Genomic DNA, 19,952 nt, shown 5'->3' with positions numbered 1-19,952 from the left:
TCCATCCCAGATCATGGTGGAGAGGGCTCACCACATTAGGAAAGTGTCAGACATCATTGCAAAATTCTTTCCCAACTTCGCCCACAGAGAAAAGGTCCTCCGGCTTGCAAGGGAGAAAGGCGACATTCATTTGGACAACAAGAGGATCTCTTTCTACCCAGACGAATTCAGTGGAGTGAAAAGGAATGTGAGAAAAATACTGAATATTCCCTGTTTTACCCTGCCAAACTTTTGATACGTCACCAAGGAGCTGTCATATTCTAGCCAAAGTTTCTTCTCACTGCTCTGGAGAAGTGAGTAAAGACATTTTAGTTTAGTGCTGCCTATATCACAGTGATGCAGCACCTGCCTCCAGTATTCATTTTTATTTACCATATGCCTACTATATGCCTCTTTTTCCTGGCACACTGAGGCATAGACACTAAAGGATGTACCGCTGTGTTTTAACACACCCCCATAAGGTCTGTCTGGCTACTTACTCATTCAGTGTTGTTGTTTTTTTTCTCTCTCTTATTAAGATAGCTGCGATGCAGCCTTAATCACCAGCTACACAGACTGTAAACTCTATTATTTTCAATCATATTTTTCTTTTACTATTCTCTTTTTTGGCCAAGATGGCTCTGTGGCAAAAAGCTTACAATACCAGCTGGTAGCAGCTGCGGAGTTCGGCAGGAGTAGTTTGATGAAACATTCCCACTGTTTTTGTTATGTAATGTTAAAAATGGGGTTAATTTGTGGGGTCATATCGGGTTTTATCTTTTACCCATGGTTCTTCTTTTCTTTGCACTTGCACGATGAAGATTCCAGAAAAAAATCAACTTTATTTTCTTAACTAAGGTTCCTTAACAAGGGGGTGTGCATTTCACTGCCTGTGGGAAGAAACTGTTCTCCAGTCTGTTTGTTTTAGATCTGATAGATCTATATCTCTTCCCAGAGGGCAGGGGGGAGAACAGGTAATGTCCGGGGTGAATGGGGTCCTTAACAATACAGCTGGCTTTCTTTTGGAGTCGACCAGTGTAAATGTCTGTGAGAGGGGGTAGTGTCGTCCCGATGACATGCTCCGATGCCCTCACCACCTGCTGCAGGTCCTTCCTATCCTGTGTTATGCAGCTGGAGACCCACACCATGCAGCAGTAGGTCAGGAGGGCAGAAGCTCTGCGTTTGGATTTCCGGAAATCCACCATCAGTTCCTTGGTTTTCGAGGCGTTTAAGTCCAGGTTATTGTCCGAACACCATTCTGTCAGATGCTGAATCTCCTCCCTGCAGGCTGACTCGTTATTTGTTATCAGTCCTACTATGGTCGTGTCATCAGCAAATTTGACGATGGTGTTGGTGGGGTGGATGGGGGAGCAGTCATGGGTGAAGAGGGAGTAGAGGAGGGGGCTGAGGACACACCCCTGTGGTGTGCCAGTGTTTAGGATGAGAGTGGATGATGTGCGGCCTCCCATCTTGACGTTTTGTGGTCTGTTACTGAGAAAGTCCAGTATCCATGTGCACAGCGAACTGCCTAAGCCCAGGTTGCTCAGTTTGTGGATTAGTTTGTGGGGGATGGCCGTGTTAAATGCTGAGCTGAAGTCCACAAACAGCACTCTTATGTGAAGTGCCCCTCTATGCGCTGCTTGTACCTGCGTTTGGCCTCATTGATGCCTCTCCTCAGGCTTCGCCATGCTTGTTTGTAGGCCTGCAGGTCCCCAGACTTAAAGGCAGAATCCCGTGTCCTGAGCCATCAAACACAAAAGCTCCAATAGGCTGCTACTTAGTGACAGTTGAGGAGAAAAAAGCCTGAGTCCTTCTTTTAAGGCTTGACATTTTCATACAAGAGAGTCCTGGAACTTGACACACTTTTCTCAAGTTCAGACACAGCAGATTGGTGGCAGAGTGTCACACCAATCCCTGAGAATGACTGAACTGTGTAGTGAAATAGCACATCAGCCTGGCCACATCATTGCTTGGTGGACAATTATATTGAAACCTTGAGCTTGGCATTATTTCTGATGCAATATTGGGGTTTTTTGGAGCCAGAAGTGACCATTTTTGTTTAAAGGGTGGAGCTGGGGAGAATAGCTAAGCTTCTATTCTGACTGGATCTGACAACTCGAGGACATACCCTGGTAGCACCTTGTCATTAGAAGGTAGCCAGGCCCTAAAACATACTGTTCTTTATTGTCTATTTTACTCTAAATGGGACCATCAATTACAAAATGAACACCATGCTGTAATGAGGAAGACTTGAAACTAGTTATTAAGACCATTTAAGACCATAAACTCAGTTTCCTAATGAGTTTATGGTCGTAAATGGGCTTAATAACTACTTAGTAATAGTTATGAATCAAGTAAATCACTTGAATTATTACCTCAGTAAACAGTTTTTCTAACAAGAGGGCCATTTTCTCATATACAGAATCTGACTTCTATCTGAAACCAGTGCAGTCGCCCCCTGCTGGTGATTAGGAAGAATGGAGGTTGAAGGCGCTTCTGCATTGCCTCACTTTTCAGACCCACAAACTTATAATTATACTGTCTATGGTTAGATTATTGAAAGCTGAGAAGGTTCAGGTAAAGAGCTAATCTACACCTAAAATACAGAAACAAATAATCTGATCTCTGAGAGGAGAGAGACACATATGATTGTCTGGCTGAGAAAGAAAATCAAGCTGAATACAAATACTGAACAACTCACTTGGGGAGGTTACTATGTAAGATACAATTCATTCTAATCATAGGATGCTAACAGTCCAGCACTATAGTAGCGGCAGCTTAATCATACAAACCCCAATTCCAATGAAATTGGGACATTGTGTAAAACTAAATAAAAGCAGAATACAATGATTTGCAAATTTAATGTTCAAACTAATAAACTTTATTGTTTTTTTGCAAATATTCACTCATTTTGAATTTGATGCCTGCAACACATTCCAAAAAAGCTGGGACAGGGGCAACAAAAGACTGCTTTTGAGGAATGCTCAAAAAAACACCTGTTTGATTGTTTGTTTGATTCTGGAGAAATCTCTGCACGTAAAGGCCGAAAACCAACATTGAATTCCCTCGACCTTCCTGGCGGCACTGCATTAAAAACCGACATCATTCTGTAAAGGATATTACCACGTGGGCTCAGGAACACTTCGGAAAACCATTGTCAGTTAACACAGTTCGTCGCTACATCTACAAGTGCAAGTTAAAACTCTACCATGCAAAGCGAAAGCCATATATCAACAACACCCAGAAAATTCTCTGGGCCCGAGCTCATCTGAGATGGACTGACGCAAAGTGGAAAAGGTTGCTGTGGTGTGACGAGTCCACATTTCAAATTGTTTTTGGAAATCATGGACGTCCATGGACCATCCAGATTGTTGTCAGCGCAAAGTTCAAAAGCCAGCATCTGTGATGGTATGATGGTATGGGGGTGTGTTAGTGCCCATGGCATGGGTAACTTATAGGTAACTTAAAGGTACATATAGGATTTGGAGCAAAATATGCTGCCATCCAAGCAACGTCTTTTTCAGGGACATCCCTGCTTGTTTCAGCAAGACAATGCCAAGAATACCATGAAACTTGATAAAGACATTCATGACCCCCTTCTAATAAATTGCAATGACTCATCTGATCCCCTGACTTTTCACCTAGCACCAACTTTAGACTAAGTTTCCCACTCCCATGTGTTTTGGTATTGTTATGATCTTTCTAGACAATGTTTTGTAATTTTTGACAAATAAAAAATTATGTCATCCACCAAGCCTGGCTTCTGAACAATGGCAGTTTGACCATTAATAAACTCTTCAGCTCCTTACCACACAAGATAGTAATTTCCCCTTGGGGATTAACAAAGCTATCTATCTATCTATCTATCTATCTATTCTATTCTATTCAAAGGGGCTTTATTGGCATGAAAGTTGTGTGTGTGTGTGTGCGTGTGCCTGCGTGTGTGTGTGTGTCGGTCATTCACTGTCCCTCAGGTTGTGGCATGCTGACACATATTGGGCAGCAAGGCATGCCCCATCTCCTTCTCCCAGGAGTATTTTTAATTTTGATATGTCGTTCAGCTCTTTGAACTCTGAGATTATCAAATTGAATTTATTAAAATAAATGTTCCTCGTTTCGTTGAATGTTTTACATTGTAGGAGAAAGTGCATCTCTGTCATCTATCTATCTCTTGAGTAAAGCTATCCCTTTCCCTGCTAACATCCATGCTAGCGATGGTATAACGTCTGACTAATAACCACAGCAGGACTTTTCCATTCAGTATGCTGAGAAGTGTTTATTTATCTGCCTCCATTGTGTTTACAAAGCTACTGTGGAATGTGCACAGTGATGTAAGGTCAGGGGGCGATTAATCTGATTTTTTCTGCAATTAATTCATCAAAATGAATGACTTATTTTGACAGCCCTTATTAAATACAATGGTGAATAGGGTGACAGTCCCTGCTAAACCTAAGATTTTCAGCTCTGGCACTGTGGGCATGTTAGTATTCTGATGTTATTATTTGACTGGAAGAGCATCTGTGCGGCCTAGCAGAACTACTCGCATACCTGTAGATTCTTAGTTTTGCTTTAACTTTGGAGGTAAGCTGTTATTACCTGATGCACCACATGGTTTCTTTCACAAAATGGTTTGAGTCCCCAAGCCATCTGGATAGGAGCTACTAGAAACTGTTTGGATAACGGGCACTTTCAAAAAATCTTTGGCAGTTGATTGGACAAACTATCTGTTTATCATCAACTATCATGGACTAACTTCAACCAATCAGACCTACAGTAAGAGAGCACTACCACAGCCAGCTGGTAAATTAAACTCTTACCGAAGTCAGCCGAGAGAAGAGTGAAAATATCTTTTGCATTGAAAAAGCCTGTGGTTTGCTCTCCTTTCAATGAAATACACCCTCCAATCCTGATATAACTGATGCTATAGCAACATCTATGCTATGCTAAGCCTGGCAAGATAGATTTGCTAGATCACGTGATCAGATGAATTTGGGGATTCAGGTGCCTCGCAAGGAAGCTGTTTGCAACTCCTTCACATCTTTATCACAAACAAAACTAATGGTCTCTTCACCATAGTTTCATACTTAAAAGAAAGACATGATTTGGATATTGGTCTTCTCAATTTGTCTCTAGTGGAACCACTGCTTTATTTGCATTAGTTTTATTGTAAAGGTACAGGGTTACCTGCACATGTCAGCAAATTAAACAACTAATCAATTCAACTTTGCTACATTTCAGAAAATCATATGTCCATAGGTCCACTTAATTAACTTATAGTAAGAAAAGGCAAGCCATTTTTTTATTTAATATAGCCCAGTATAGCAAATTACAATTTGCCTTAATGTGTTCAATTGTATAGAGTATGACACTCTCCGACTGTCCTTAGAAACTTGATTACCCTTGATGGATCAAGAAAATCTACACTCAAACACCCTTTGAACAGGAAAAAGGAGATAGAAAATAACTCAGGAAGATCTACAGATTGAGGGATCCCTCTCTTGATAGACAGACATGCTATATGTCTGTCCTGAGAACAGATCAGATCAACAAAAAAACCCATTAGAAATCATGTTCATCATCAAAATTACAGATATATGTAGATTTCAAAACATAAATCAAGAGTATTGTTCAAGGGGACCGTTGAGCAACTTCAGGAGTCAACAGCTAGGTTAAACCTGAGCAAAACGACCTCTCAGCCATGGAGACCTGGAGAGAGGACAAGACTACACAAACACAGAAGAGACAGCACAGCATACACCAAGAGAGGAGAGACAAACACATGGAAGGAGAGAGATACAGATAACTGTAACCTTCATCATATACAGACAATTAAGATAGTCGCACCATTATCTCATCCTACCATTTCTGACACTGTTTTTTTTTCTCCTCTTCCTCCTGTCCATCCATAATTGTCAGCTCCTAGTTCCGCCCCCAAAGATTTGACTGTGATCAGTCGTGAGGGACGACCCCGCGCCATTTTAATCAGCTGGCAACCACCAATGGAGGCTAATGGACGAATTACAGGTAAATGTTTATCTAAACACACTAATCACCACAGACATTCCAAGCTACTGGTTTACAGCACACAGTTACAGTACACACAGACTTATTCATCAGACGTAAAAAAAATTTAGATTTTCAATTGAAATGCTGATTATTTATTCAAATAATAGATTAATTGTTAGTTCTGTAAAATGTCTGAAAGTAGACAAAAAAATGATTTTTTTTACAATAATGCAACACACTTTTCAGTTGTTGCTCTGTGAATCCAAACACACACACACACACGCTTTCTTCCATTGTTCTCTCTCTCTTCCTCTGGGTGATCGACCCGGCTGTAAACCCGTCAGTTTTAACGAGCTCTGCTGCTCCTGCAGCATCCTGGAGGATGCATCAGACGCTCTCTACAGGGCTAACAGCACTACACACACACACACACACACACACACACACACACACAAAACAATATCAAAGTATAAGATCTAACATTATCTGATGTAATTCCTTTTCTCAAATTTCTCACACCTTACACCATCTGTCTATGGTAATAATAACATTAAACATTTTCAAAGATTAGTCGTCATGTAGTCTCTGGTCTTATATTACACTGGAAATATCAGGTTAGAGTTAGGGTCTAAATTCAACCTGGTGAATCAATATGGCTATCTTGAGTTGTATATTTTTTGTAGATGTATGTTCTTCCCTGACACATGTAACATTTTTATCACGAACTGCATGAGAACAGGCTAATAATGATTGCTAGATAATTCATGTCTTTATTTCTAAAGATCTGTACTGCACTCTGAATATTAATAATGCCTTTGATTTTAACTCTTATTAATCCTATAACTTCTTGTCTAATAGGTTACATCCTTTACTACACACTGGATAAGAACATGCCGATAGATGATTGGGTGATGGAGGCGATAAGTGGTGACCGGCTGACCCATCAGGTTGTGGATCTGAACCTCGACACGGTTTATTACTTCAGAATTCAGGCCAAGAACGCCAAAGGAGTCGGCCCGTTGTCTGAGCCCGTCCACTTCAGAACTGCCAAAGGTCTGTCAGAGTGTGTTTTTTTTGTTTGTGTGTGTGTGTGTGTGTGTGTGTGTGTGAGAATGAAGATCAAGACCTCTGTCAGTGTATTCCTTTGTTTTATATTTCATATGTTTGCTGACTCTCTCTCTGTTGCTCTTTCAGTGGAACATCCAGACAAGATGGCCAATGATCAAGGTAGGTAGTGTGTGTGTGTGTGTGTGCGTGTGTGTGTGTGTGTGTGTGTGTGTGTGTGTGTGTGTGTGTGTGTTTTTCTTCTCATCAGGTTGTGTGTAGACATATCATTCAAGTTATCTAACTTTAAACTATGCTAAATTTGAAGCAACTCATCCAGTTATTTTTACCTGGATGAAAATAGGATTAATTGAGAGTGCTTTAAACTAGTTAGGCAGTGAGCAGAGAAAATGAAACAACTGAATGTAATGACTAAACAGTCTTAGTAATGAGATAACAGTAATGGATGTATTTGGAAAATGACAGGTGTTGTAGATGCAGGGGTACTATAGTGTCATCTGTAAGGGGGTGTGTCAGACAGAAATGGTTTTGAACCACTGAAATATGTAATGTACCAAGTTTAGTGAAATATATCCATGAGTTTCCTGAGCCTGGTTGGTTGAAATATCAGTCTGGAGAATTCAGTAACATGAAAACTTGACAGGGAAGAAAAATATGAAAAGTTATCTCATTTCCTCTTGATTCAATTTATTTTTCACTTTATGCAAACAGCCCCGACTTATCAGGCTGAAGGAAAGGTGTTTGTTAATTGCTCAGCAAAAAATAATTTCTCTTCTGAGAGTGAAATAAAAAGAAAGTGAGCGAGAGAGGAGGGAGAGGTTTTTATAATTATTAATGCAGACAAATTAGAGGCGATGGAAAAGAGCCATATTTCAAGTTCATCAAATTATTTGGACATAATTAACACTCTGTTCTCTGATTTTTTCATTAGCAGCAGCAAACAGTAACCAGAAGGGGACATGATGCTAATGAACACACAAAACTTTTCAAATCTGCTTTAAAATCTCACAGCAGCTCAGAGAACATGACGCACAAATTTTTTTTCGTTTTCAATCTTTAATTTAATCTTTTAAATGAGTGTAAATATAGTTGTGAAACAGATTGTCATTGGTGTTACACAGTTCTACTGACACTACATGATGTAGTGTTGCATCATTTGATGCCCATAGTACACACCAGCAAAATGCTACAGTGCATGCTGAACTTAAACTAACAGCATGACATTATCTACAAACAAAGACTAAGGGCCATCTACATCAGGAACAATCACTATAAGGATAGGTCAACGAGAACAATGTGAGCATGCACACTGATGAATGATAAACTGTGGAGCCAAGCATGCACTGCACCCTCCAGCTGTTTCAGCAGCTTAGGGAAATGGTTATTGATTAACTGTTCCTGTTGTAGGCCTACATACCAAAAAGAAACCAGAAGGATATGGTTTCACTAAATTCTTCAATGATGAGAAAAGTTAAGAGAATCCAAAACCCTGCTAATTGGATTTGTCATTTTTTGAAGACAAACTTTATTCATACGTTGATATGAATCAACATCAATTATCTTGGTGATTATCAATGAGAACATCTGTAAAGACAAAACAAACTTCAGAGACCCCATCAGCCAAAGAGAGTTTAGCAGTATGTTGCAGGTAAAATTATAATATGTGAAATTTTAAGCCTAATATTACATTATATAAGCGTTTATAAGTTGTGAATGTGATGGCCTGTGAATGTTGATGGATTTTGATTGGCTATCAGTGTTCTTCTGTTGTTGTTGTTTTCTAGCTTTTTTTCGAGCTTTTAGCTAAATACTAAGCATGCTAGCCACATCCATTATAACAACATGCTCACACTGACAATGCAAACATACTGATGCTAAACAGATGTAGTCTTAGAACGTATTACCTAATTAGGACTAAACACAAAGTACAGCTGAGATAGATTGGAATGTCATTCATTTTGCAGATATTTGGTCATAAACCAAAGTTTTGGACAAATTGACATTTTGACCAGAGGAATAAGTAAGATGACAAGAATCACCAGATTTATTACAATTCATCCTGAGGCTGACATAAAATCTAATAGCTCTGCTTTACACTAGACTCCACCCACTGCATGCTGGACCAACAAAACTAAATCACAGCCATGAAAATTGGAAAAACAATCAGCAACAGTCGACAACCCTGACCTCATTGTAGGATACAAGTGATCACTCAACAACTTTGTTGACTTGCAGTGATCCTTCCTTCTCTTCAGACAAGTGGATCCAAGCCACGCCACCTGCACCCCACAGTACAAAAGAGCCACCATTTGTTTTGTTTCTTAACTCATTTATTCAGATATTTAATTTCATTTGTCAACCGTCTGTAGCGCTCAACCTGTATACAATGGTTGAATGGCTCATTTCAACAGATATAGCACCTCATGTTCCCTCACAAGATACCCCAAGGAAAACAGTCATGATTATTTAAGCAATGTTTAATGAACTGGGCCTTGGTCCAGAAACAAATTCCTACTATATACTAGTTCATTATGACATTCTGTAGAAGGTGGATATGCCACTCTGGCTGTCTCCGTCAGAGATGTTCACTGATTTCTAAAAAAGCATTCTGGGAATTTTTAGAGCAGCTGGACCTTAGTGCAGTGAAGCGATTCAGGTGTTGGGACACTGAACCAGAGAGACTCAGCTCCAATGTCAGAATGTTAAATGGTGCTGTTTGTCTCTGACAGATATATATGTCTCTGTGTGTGTGTGCATGTGTGTGGTGTGTGCACATGTTCACACTGCAGTCCTTCTCTGTATAAATCAGAAGTGTTGTCAGGGGAGGAGGGAAGATTGATGTTCTGCCCTGTTACTGAGGACCTTCTACTGTAAACACATGAAAACAGACTGTTTAATGCACACCCAAAGACAGACTGACAAGGAACACCCTTTTTGTGTGTGTGTGTGTGTGTGTGTGTGTGTGTGTGTGTGTCTGTGTGTGTGTGTGTGTGTGTGTGTGTGTGTGTGTGTGTGTGTGTGTGTGCAGAAGCGGTAAAGTGAACACATTCTTTACTCAAGTAAAAGTACTAAATATTAAGTAAAATGTGGGAGAAATATGTATCGTGTCTTACTTTGAATTAATTTGAGATGTCGTTAACTATTGGCACGATAATCCAAAAAAACCTCTCTCTCCAGTCTGTTCTCTGGCAACATCTATGTTGATATGCTCTTGACTTTCTTTTTAAATATCCTCCAAATGTATCTAGCTCCTCTGTTGGTCAACAAGGGGGAAACCAGAAACATGTATTTTAAAACAATTTTATGAAAGTTTATTTAATAGTTTGTAGGTTTTATACTACACAAACAGTGGTAGCACAGATATGGAAAAGGGCAGGCGCCTTCAAAAAACACTTAGCAGTTTACTGGGTGAACCATCTGTCGCCGTCAAACATGGCCTAACTTCAACCAATCAGATCATCAGAAGGAGAGCACTATAAGGGGCGCCAGTTAATAAATGAAACTTTCAGTGAGTAGGGATGCAATGATTATAGATTTTGATGGTACAATCATAATCGAAGGAGAAATCCTGATTTCACAATTATAAGACATCAATTTATCTCTCAACACTACAGATGAATAAAATGAAATGTGAAAACTGTGAATTTGGGAAAATTGGGGGCCTTGTGGGCCTGAGGCCTGTGCATAGGTGTCATTAATCCAGTCTTGTCATCCTTAGTTTCTTTAGTTGATGGTATTATCTCCTCCAGGGAGGTGATGTTTTCCTCCATGTCCATGGGTTAGTTGGTTGTATGGATGGTTGGGTGGTTGGTTTGTCTGCAGGATTTCACAACAACTACTGAACAGATTTCCACAAACTTGAATGGAGGATGGGTCCAGAATGCACCTCATTAAAGGATAACTACCATTTTTTACAACCTGGACCTTATTTCTAGCAAAATATATGGTCATTTACTCACCCAGATAACTTTGGTGTCATTTGAAGTCGTTCGGACGAAATTAGATCCAGTGTAGCACCGATATATCCATATAATGCGAGTGACGGGGCACCGAAGCGCAGCCTCTATGAGCATTATCTGCCACGAAACTAGTTCACTTCACCAATATTTTGTTACGATATGCTAGCGCTATTCCCCTCTGAGTCCGGGCTCGTCTGTTATCAACATCCGGGGTCTGTAGGTTGATCTACTACCTCTGACCTGGAAGATGTCGTCTCTGAGCTGCGCGCGCACCCGCGACAGCCCAGCTTGTTTACCTGTAGCTGCTACTGCTAGTTTGACCCCGGATGTTGATAACAGACAAGCCCGGACTCAGAGGGGAATAGCACTAGCATATCATGACAAAATATTGGTGAAATGAACTAGAACAACGGTGCAACATTTCCACCTTGAAAAGGCAGTGTGAAAGGGGCTTGTGTGAATCTATTTCAAATATCCAGGGAAATGTTAGTATCCTCTCAGATGAATAAAGCGTGAAAATTTTGACTTAATGCACTCTCAGGAGAAACCTATACACACAGCACATGTATGACATGTACTGTATGTGTGTGCATTCACCAGCTAAGTGATTTATTTCCTAACAAGGAACCAGTCTCTCTGTCCCACCCCTCTATTCCCACTGCAAAGTGCCATATTTATAAGTGTTAGGGTTAGGGTCTTTGCCCCTTTTCTTTTTTGTTTGTTCCTTCCTGATGTTTTTCTATATTTTTCTCCTGCAGGTCGAGGGGGAGAGCATGCCTACTGGCCGTCTGACACCAACCTGATTGACAGGAGCAGCGTCAACGGTAACACACTGACACAGAAACACACACACACTTCTTCTGCTTCACTGACTCTGACTGTCAGAAAGTAGAATTACATTTCGGTTAATTATTGGACTTGATACTGTAATGAGAACAAATTTCCTGGGAGCTGAGCTGAGCTGATTGTGTGTGTGTGTGTGTGTGTGTGTGTGTGTGTGTGTGTGTGTGTGTGTGTGTGTGTGTGGTATTCTGCAACATCATCACATTATCACATCGACTCAGTTGTTGTCTTTGATCACTCAACTCAGTCATGTCTAAACTTACTTTAATGACTTGCAGCGTCCCGACGTGGAGCTGCGGCTCACTGATTTACAGTCCGTTAGCATTGCTTCCTGTTTGTTGTTGTATTGCCTCTGGCAGGAAAAATTAATTAGATTCACTATCTCCACATCAATCAGTGTTTCTACAAACTAGAGAAAATAATAGCCTCAACTTGGGGACAGGATTAGAGAGGCTGATGGCATATAAATCTCCATTTTGTAGTTCTTAATATAATGACCTAAACAACAACAAAATTATTTGTAACTTAAAGAATTTTAAGTAGGACAGTCACAGAGGAAGCTTCTAGTTTTTAATAAAACGATCAGAGTAAGAATATTAAACTTAAATATGATTATGAAAAATAAATACTTATTTTAGCAATACAATTTTTGTAATACATAAACAATATAACACATTTATTTCGATCTTTGAAACATTTTCTTTTTACTATAATTTATTCTCACATATTGAGATATTTTTGTCACTTGAGACTAGAATTAAACTCTAAAACAGGCCAGTATTCATATTATTAGTATGATCAGCTTTAATTCATTATCCAATGAAAATACTCATTTCTGCTGTTCTTATTTGTTTTCCCTTTATTGCTTTGCTAGCATCTTTGATAGCTACCCAGAGGTAGTTTTTACGAGGAACTTATTCTAAACAAACATTGTAACTGGTTGTATCCTAAATAGTATTAATTGTATGCTGATTCTAAATAGCAAAAGTAATATTATTAATAATAATTTAATGCTAAACATATATCTCATGTGAAGCCTAATATTAATGCTAATAGTACGCATGCTAATGCTAAAGGGATATTCATGCTATCTTAATATGCTGCTATTATAACACTGAAACTGATGCTAAAGCTAACTAACTAGTACACTTAAATCAATGCCTATACCAACACTAATACTAATAATAATCCAAATTCACAACCAGCACAATGGCTATAGGCCACTCATGCTAATGCTAATACTGATATTAGTGCTACAGTACTTTCACTTATGCTGAAGGAAATATGCTGCTACCCAGTATGCCAATGCTAATACAGCTGGTATTGATAACCCTGAAAGTACTGCTAAAGCTAAAGTAATTGCCTATAAAACAAATCATGTTCATAACTGTAACTGTCTTCTCCTATTTCAGCTTCAAGAAACCCCTCATACACAGTGAGGTCATAGGTCGGGGTCTGAAGCTGGCAGTGTCTAAGTGTAGGGAAAGCAGTTTGTGCGTGCCCGCGCATGTGTGTGTGTGTGTGTGTGTGTGTGTGTGTTTGAAGATGGACTGTCTGCGTCTTTGCTGCTGCTGCTGCTGGAGCCAATCATAAGTCTTTCCTCTCCGACCTCCATCCTCCTCTGTCTTTATGGCGGGTCGGCAAGGGCGAAGCTTTGTTCATCAGCTTCACCCTATTTCATCTTTAACCTGGTGTCATCCTTTATGTCGCAGAGCTTCCTCTCGCTTGAAAAATGACTTACAGAGAAGATTCATCTCGGACTCTTTCCCTCAGATCACGGCTGTGTCCGTCTCTACGTTTACAGTCTGTACAGTACTCACTGATTCAGCCTGTAGTTCTGATCCACTGACAATATCTGAGCAGACTGGAGGTCTAGGTATAGCACTGTCTGGCTTCTGCTATACACAAATATACACAATTACATAAGTTGTCTCATTCTCTCCTCATTTTATCCGGAGGAGGTGAAGTTGGCTGTTTTCAGAGATGAGCGCTCCATACCACTTTGAAGCAATTAAAGTTGAAAATATCTATATCTATATCTATAGCCTTAAATGAGAAAAAATGTTTCGCTTTACAGTTGTACAATGATGATGAATGAATTACCTTCTATGTTATTTTTAAATAGTTGCAGGGCAATTAATGAACAATGTTGCATCAATCACAGTGTTTACGTATTTGCTTAGTCATACGAACTAAAATAAAATGTAATTTCCATTTTGACATATAATATATTCCATTTTTGACAAAAATAGTTTAATAAAACAAAACATGACCCCTGTCATGAATCCAAAACAAATATATCAGGAGGGGGTTAAGAACACTTTTCTTTTTAAATATAAACACAAAGAACCACAAGAAAGAAGGAATAATGTATTTCTGTCCTAAGGTGAATCAAGCATCTCAGGAATTCCAAAACTAACATACATGCTAAAATCAAACCAAATGTCCCTTTCAGTTTAACAAAAAAATCAACACCTCCATAGATTCCTTTGGTAAACAAATATATCAAGATCTCAGGAATCAAAGTGTTTTTGTTGTTGTGTCATAGATGTGACAAGAATCTTGCTTGCAGCTTGATATGACCATTTCAGTGCATTTATTTTTGTTGTTCTTACCTCTGAATTTTGAGGAAATGTCTCTTCATAATCCCTATTCTTCATCTCATAATGCTGTTTCAAATACAAAATCTTTATCACAGCTATAGTCTCCTGGCTTATTAAGCACATGGGTCTCGTGCTGGTTGGAGGGAGAATGAATGCAAATGTTTCAGTCCATTCTTCTTTGAATTGCCGATTGTCACTGTCCACTTTTCTTTTGGCAGTGAACTTGGAACACACCATTTTCGTGCAATCTAGGCTCCTACAGCCGGCAAAATGTCAATATACGAACTGCTCCAAAAATGAAATTGAAAGTTAAAAATTGTGCTTGCAGCAGTGAGTGACCCAGTAACAGGCTGTCTGTGTATCGTTGGCATGGAGACAAGTCCCTGTATACACGTGCTGACCCAACCAAAACACATAGTGAAGGAATAACAGTTCGGGGCCCGGGGGCTGCCTATTGAGGACCATTGGTCTACAGTCTTGCTAGCAGCTCTGTGAGGCTACTTAGGCAAGCTAAATGATCGTATCAGCAACCTAATATGCTCACAATAGCAATCCTATATTTGATTATAAGCCTTTCAAAGCTTTTATTTTAGTATTTGTTTCTCTTTTATTTTTACATGTTCAAAATAAAATATATCAATCAATCAATCAAAATCAAAAAAACAAAGTACATAAGATTGACATGATGATGCCCCAAGTAATGGGATCACCAACATTATTAGAGTTCATCCTGAAGGGAACATGGTTGTCTCTACCATATTTCATGAATATCTATCCAACAATTGTTAAACTACAAATGTTAATCTTATGATGGCACTACAGGGATGGTCAGGAGACCACCACTATCAATAGGATTCATCCTGTGGGGACCTGGAATGTCTGTACAAAATTGAATGTAGAACTATACAATAGTTGTTGAGTTTTTTCAGTCTGGACCAACGTGGTGAACTGACCAGTCTCAATAATGGCAGCAGTACTAGAAACCCCAACACATAAGTCAGCCAGAGTTCAATCCCATCAATCATCTTTGTAGATGATAGCCTGCTGTTGAGAAGCACTGCTCTGAGACTGTTGGAGTTGTGTTGTTTATTGTCATTCATTTTCACTGTTATTTTAAGAGTGATCAAGTACTTACAAAAGGCTTGAAGGTGGGGTTGTTTTCTTTTGATTATTGGGCCTCGGCAGAGGTATCTGGATCGTTGTGGATTCCCACACTTCCTGTCCCTCATGTGTTGATTTGTTGATATTGTTGTGGTTTTAAACTGACTGAGCTGCTGATTGTCAGAATGCGGTTATATCTCCTGATAAACGTTCCTGCTCCCAAGAAGAAGCAGTAACCCTTTTGATTGTTATGACCATGACCTTTACTTTTGTACCCTGAGGAATAAACCTGAGCAAAGGGTCAGACTTCTGTTTGAATGAAAGATTTATGTTTTATTATTATTTTAACAAAGGAAAAGGGAGACGATGATGAAATCTAACTTAAAACAAGAAATGTAAAAAAAACTGATAGATGCTGTGATAGACTGGATTCCACTGAGAGAAAGAGAGAGAGAGAGAGAGAGAGAGAGAGAGAGAGAGAGTAAAAGAAGTAAAGTGCCTCTCTCTCACATGCATTTTTCTTAATCTGTCTTTCCTCCCCAGTTCTTTCTTCCACTCACCATTCTGCCCTTTCTCTTACCCCTCACTATCATATTTGTTTCTCTTTTTCCCCTCTCACTTCTTTTTCTCCATTCCTTCTCTCTATGTTCTCTTTAACACCCCCCATATCCAGACTCCGCCTGTGTTTCCTATTTTCTTTTTCTCTCTGCTCCAAGGTCGAGTTAATGAATGACAGAGCATGTCATCGATTCCCTTTTCTCCCTTTACACCTGTCATACACTCACTCATTCTCACACACACACACACACACACACTGTGTATTGATTGGTTCAGCAGCAGCACATTTGTGTTGTCAGTTGAGGGAAAACCAGTTTGGGTTTCACTCTGCAGGCTTAGCAGTTGTCTTTATGGATTCCAAAACTATTTCCCTTTGACTAATGCATTTTATATATACAGGTATATACAACAGGATCATTTTAAAATGCAAATCAACATTACCTTTAGATTAATACAAATAGATCAAAATGTTATAATGATCACTATATCAGCTTTCAAAATACAGAAAGTTGTGAAAATGTTTTACCTTATCTAGAATTGAAAAGAAATCTACAAAGACACAAACATTGTAGTGTACTTGTAAACGTAATACTGCTAAAATGAGAGTGAAACTGACTGTGAAATTTAATTTAAAATGATGTTTAAGGTTTCGATGTTTCAATACGGGTTTCAATGCGAATTGGAATTTAGTCCTGATTGGCAGTAATTATACATTTCAAATATGAAAAAAAAAATTTAAACATGATGCACACAAAAAGGAAAAATTACAATTCACTTTGTTGAAAATAATTTTTTTAATATTGGTAGCCATTGACTTTCAGAATCCTCAACCATTACTTCAGATAAGATAAAACCCATGTTTTAAAGTCTCAACTGTATTTTATATGCATTTTAGAGTCTCCCATTGGTCAGATGCGTCCACCTCACGGCAGCGCCACGCCTCAGAAGAACAGTAACCTCCTGGTCATCATTGTGGTCTCTGTGGGAGCTGTCACCGTGGTTGTGGTCGTCATCGTGGCGCTCATTTGCACCCGGCGCTCCTCCGCCCAGCAGAGGAAGTAAGGCGTTTCATTCATCTGTGTGGTGGCAGGAAACACAACTGTCAGGATAACAAGGCAGATGGTTAACAAGTCATCATGGCTGTTGTTGTTTTTTTTCATAGAAATCAAGTCTCAAATGTGTTCAGGTCTGAAAATTTGTACTAAATCAAACAGGATTTGTAACTTTCCTGATTAGGATGAACCTTACCTTTGTGGCCTTAATTACATTAGGCTTATTATTATTATTATTGTTATTATTGTTGTTAATGTTGTTGTTGTTGTTTATAATCCCATTCATCTTCACTCATAGTTCTTTTGTAATTTATCTAATTAATTTATTTGATCGTTTATTGGATTAGGTGTAAACACCAATCCAATTGCTGGCACTTGACGGATTCTAGTTAGCTAATACAATGCCAGCTGCACGGCTAACTGAGCTAACTAGCTGACAGCAGATAGTAGCTACAGCCAAATATAGCTATAATCCAGTTTATTTTGTTTTAGTCTGTATTATTTAGTAATCTAGTTTGACAGGTGTCAGTCTGTTAAATCCATCATAATGTTTTTTTATAATCCAGTTCATGATGTTAAGTCAAAACTGATTTTTAACCAGCCTGCCAGATTTCAGCAGTTTCGTGTATAACCCGGCTTGTAATAAAATAAATACATGTTAATCCGGACTAATAGGCTTCAATTGGTATAATAGGTCAACTGAGGAATTCTCGTCATTGTCCTTTTCGTCTGTCCATAATATTTCTGTTTTCGTCTGTTCCCTTCTTCATGTCTGTCTAATATTCTTCCTTGTTGCAGCATACATGAGTAAGGCAGATGGTTTTATGATGGATGCAAATTACTGCTATGTCACAGATGAACAGGTGTGTTACTCTGCTGGGATTTAGAGGGTTTCCCAGCAACATGACTCTTATGGCTGTATGGTTCCCATGGTTCACTCAGTCCTGCAGTCTGTTCCTCACATCTACCTTCCCTCCCACCCGCCCTCTGACCTTCTCACCTGTGTAGGAAGAGAGCGAGCCACAGCGCCAGTAAGAGGAAGGGCAGCCAGAAGGATCTGCGGCCTCCTGACCTCTGGATCCATCATGAGGAGATGGAGATGAAGAACATGGAGAAAGCTCCCAGTGTCGCCCCATCCGGACATGATTCACCCATCCAGTCTTGCCAGGACCTCCCCCAGGTCGCACACAGCCAGTCAGAGAGCCAGATGGGCAGCAAGAGCAGCCACTCAGGTACAGAATGGATGCTGATTCAGTCATTTGTTCGTCCACTTATTTGTTATTTAAATGGTTACATTTAGATATGTATTATATAGGATGTATAACCTTATAAATAACCATTATACTTTATTGTATTTATGTTTTGATCATTATTTAAAATATTACAATAATTAACTTTAATTAAAAGCAAATGTTGTTTGCTTTATTCATCAACTTTTATTTGTGTCTCTGTGTCTTTTTATCGATACAGATTTCATGTTAGGGTTATCATCTCTATATCTCTATGATGTGTTGACAACTTGTAACTTGTTTGTAATGTTAGTGTTTCACATCTGCATGTCTCTAATGTGCTAACTCTAGCTATAATGAATCATGATTTATCATAGATAAAAAAAAACACATTTATTTAATTAAATGTTTTGGAGCTTAAATAAAGAACAGAAAATGTTTAAATCCCTGTTTTGAAACTTGAATGTTTTGATGTTCCAGGCGCTGATGGTGATGAGGCATCCAGCAGTATTTCCACTCTGGAGCGCTCCCTGGCTGCCAGGAGGGGGACACGAGGCAAAATTATGATTCCTATGGACTCACAGCCTAGCAACACACGTAAGTAACTCACTGGCCCTAAACAACTCCTTTAACTGATTTTATTCTTTGCAAAAGTGTTTCCAGCAGCAAGAAATACAGCCATGATTTGAGCTAAATACTAACAACGGCAGGCTAAAATGTTCACAATTACAATGCTAACTTGCTATCAAAGTAAAGTGCTTTATTTATTTTTATTAAGCAATCATAAAAGTTTACAAACATCAGTTGCAACTTTATAATGGCCTTCCAAATAATGTTTAAAGGTGTACCACACAGAATTTATTAACCATTTACAGATTATTATAAACAACATTCAACATTAAAATAACTATTAACTAAAGTTAATTAACTATAAATTTGCCATAAAGAAATAATGGTTATTATGAAGTGTCACCGTTTATCTTAGCTTAGACTGTTAGCAAGCATCTCTAAGATACTACACAAAACCACAAATTTAGTGGCACTAAAGTCAAAATTCAGGGAATCACCAGAGTCACTGGGATTCATCCGCTGGAGAACATGCCATGAAGTGTGTACTTCATGGCAATCCATCTAATAGAAATATTTTAGTCTTTACCCAAGTGGTGGACCCACCCACCAACAGTGCCATCATTGCAGCCATATAACTGACAGGGCAACCTTAATTGGTGACCTGTCCTAAGGTGGTGGTGCTTAAAATAAAGTTGATCTTGATGGTTTGTCTCTTTTGAGGGATGTTTTTTATTTCAATAATTGATGGTTTAATTACTCAGGTATTGTGAATTGGCTCTTTTTTGATTGGTTGTTATATCCTGAGGCTCTAGTGTAAAGATATTGTACCATACTGTGAGTTTGATGCATGACAAAGGCTCCAATTGCAAGATTCTGAGATGAGAGTAAGCAGAAATTCATTACTTTCACATTTGAAATGAAGCAAAGGACATCATCTGGGCAACTGAATCAGGGAGGTGGACTAGCAAGAGAAAGAAAACTAGGGAG

General features: G+C 39.0%; 1 protein-coding gene across 1 annotated transcript in view; it reads left to right on the top strand.

Moving 5' to 3' along the window:
- dcc (DCC netrin 1 receptor) overlaps window positions 1–19,952 on the top strand; it is a 341,027-nt gene that overhangs the window by 263,478 nt on the left and 57,597 nt on the right. The window contains exons 19-25 of the mRNA XM_084383879.1: window positions 5,896–6,003; window positions 6,844–7,038; window positions 7,180–7,212; window positions 11,768–11,833; window positions 17,010–17,172; window positions 18,175–18,398; window positions 18,876–18,992. Coding sequence (XP_084240005.1) covers window positions 5,896–6,003; window positions 6,844–7,038; window positions 7,180–7,212; window positions 11,768–11,833; window positions 17,010–17,172; window positions 18,175–18,398; window positions 18,876–18,992 — 906 coding nt within the window. The remainder of the gene's footprint in view (window positions 1–5,895; window positions 6,004–6,843; window positions 7,039–7,179; window positions 7,213–11,767; window positions 11,834–17,009; window positions 17,173–18,174; window positions 18,399–18,875; window positions 18,993–19,952) is intronic.

The sequence above is a fragment of the Pagrus pagrus genome (assembly GCF_965226575.1).
Source record: "Pagrus pagrus genome assembly, chromosome: 19".
NCBI lineage: Eukaryota > Metazoa > Chordata > Actinopteri > Spariformes > Sparidae > Pagrus > Pagrus pagrus.
The sequence above is the reverse complement of the archived record's forward strand: the minus strand, read 5'-3'. Positions and strand labels throughout refer to the sequence as shown.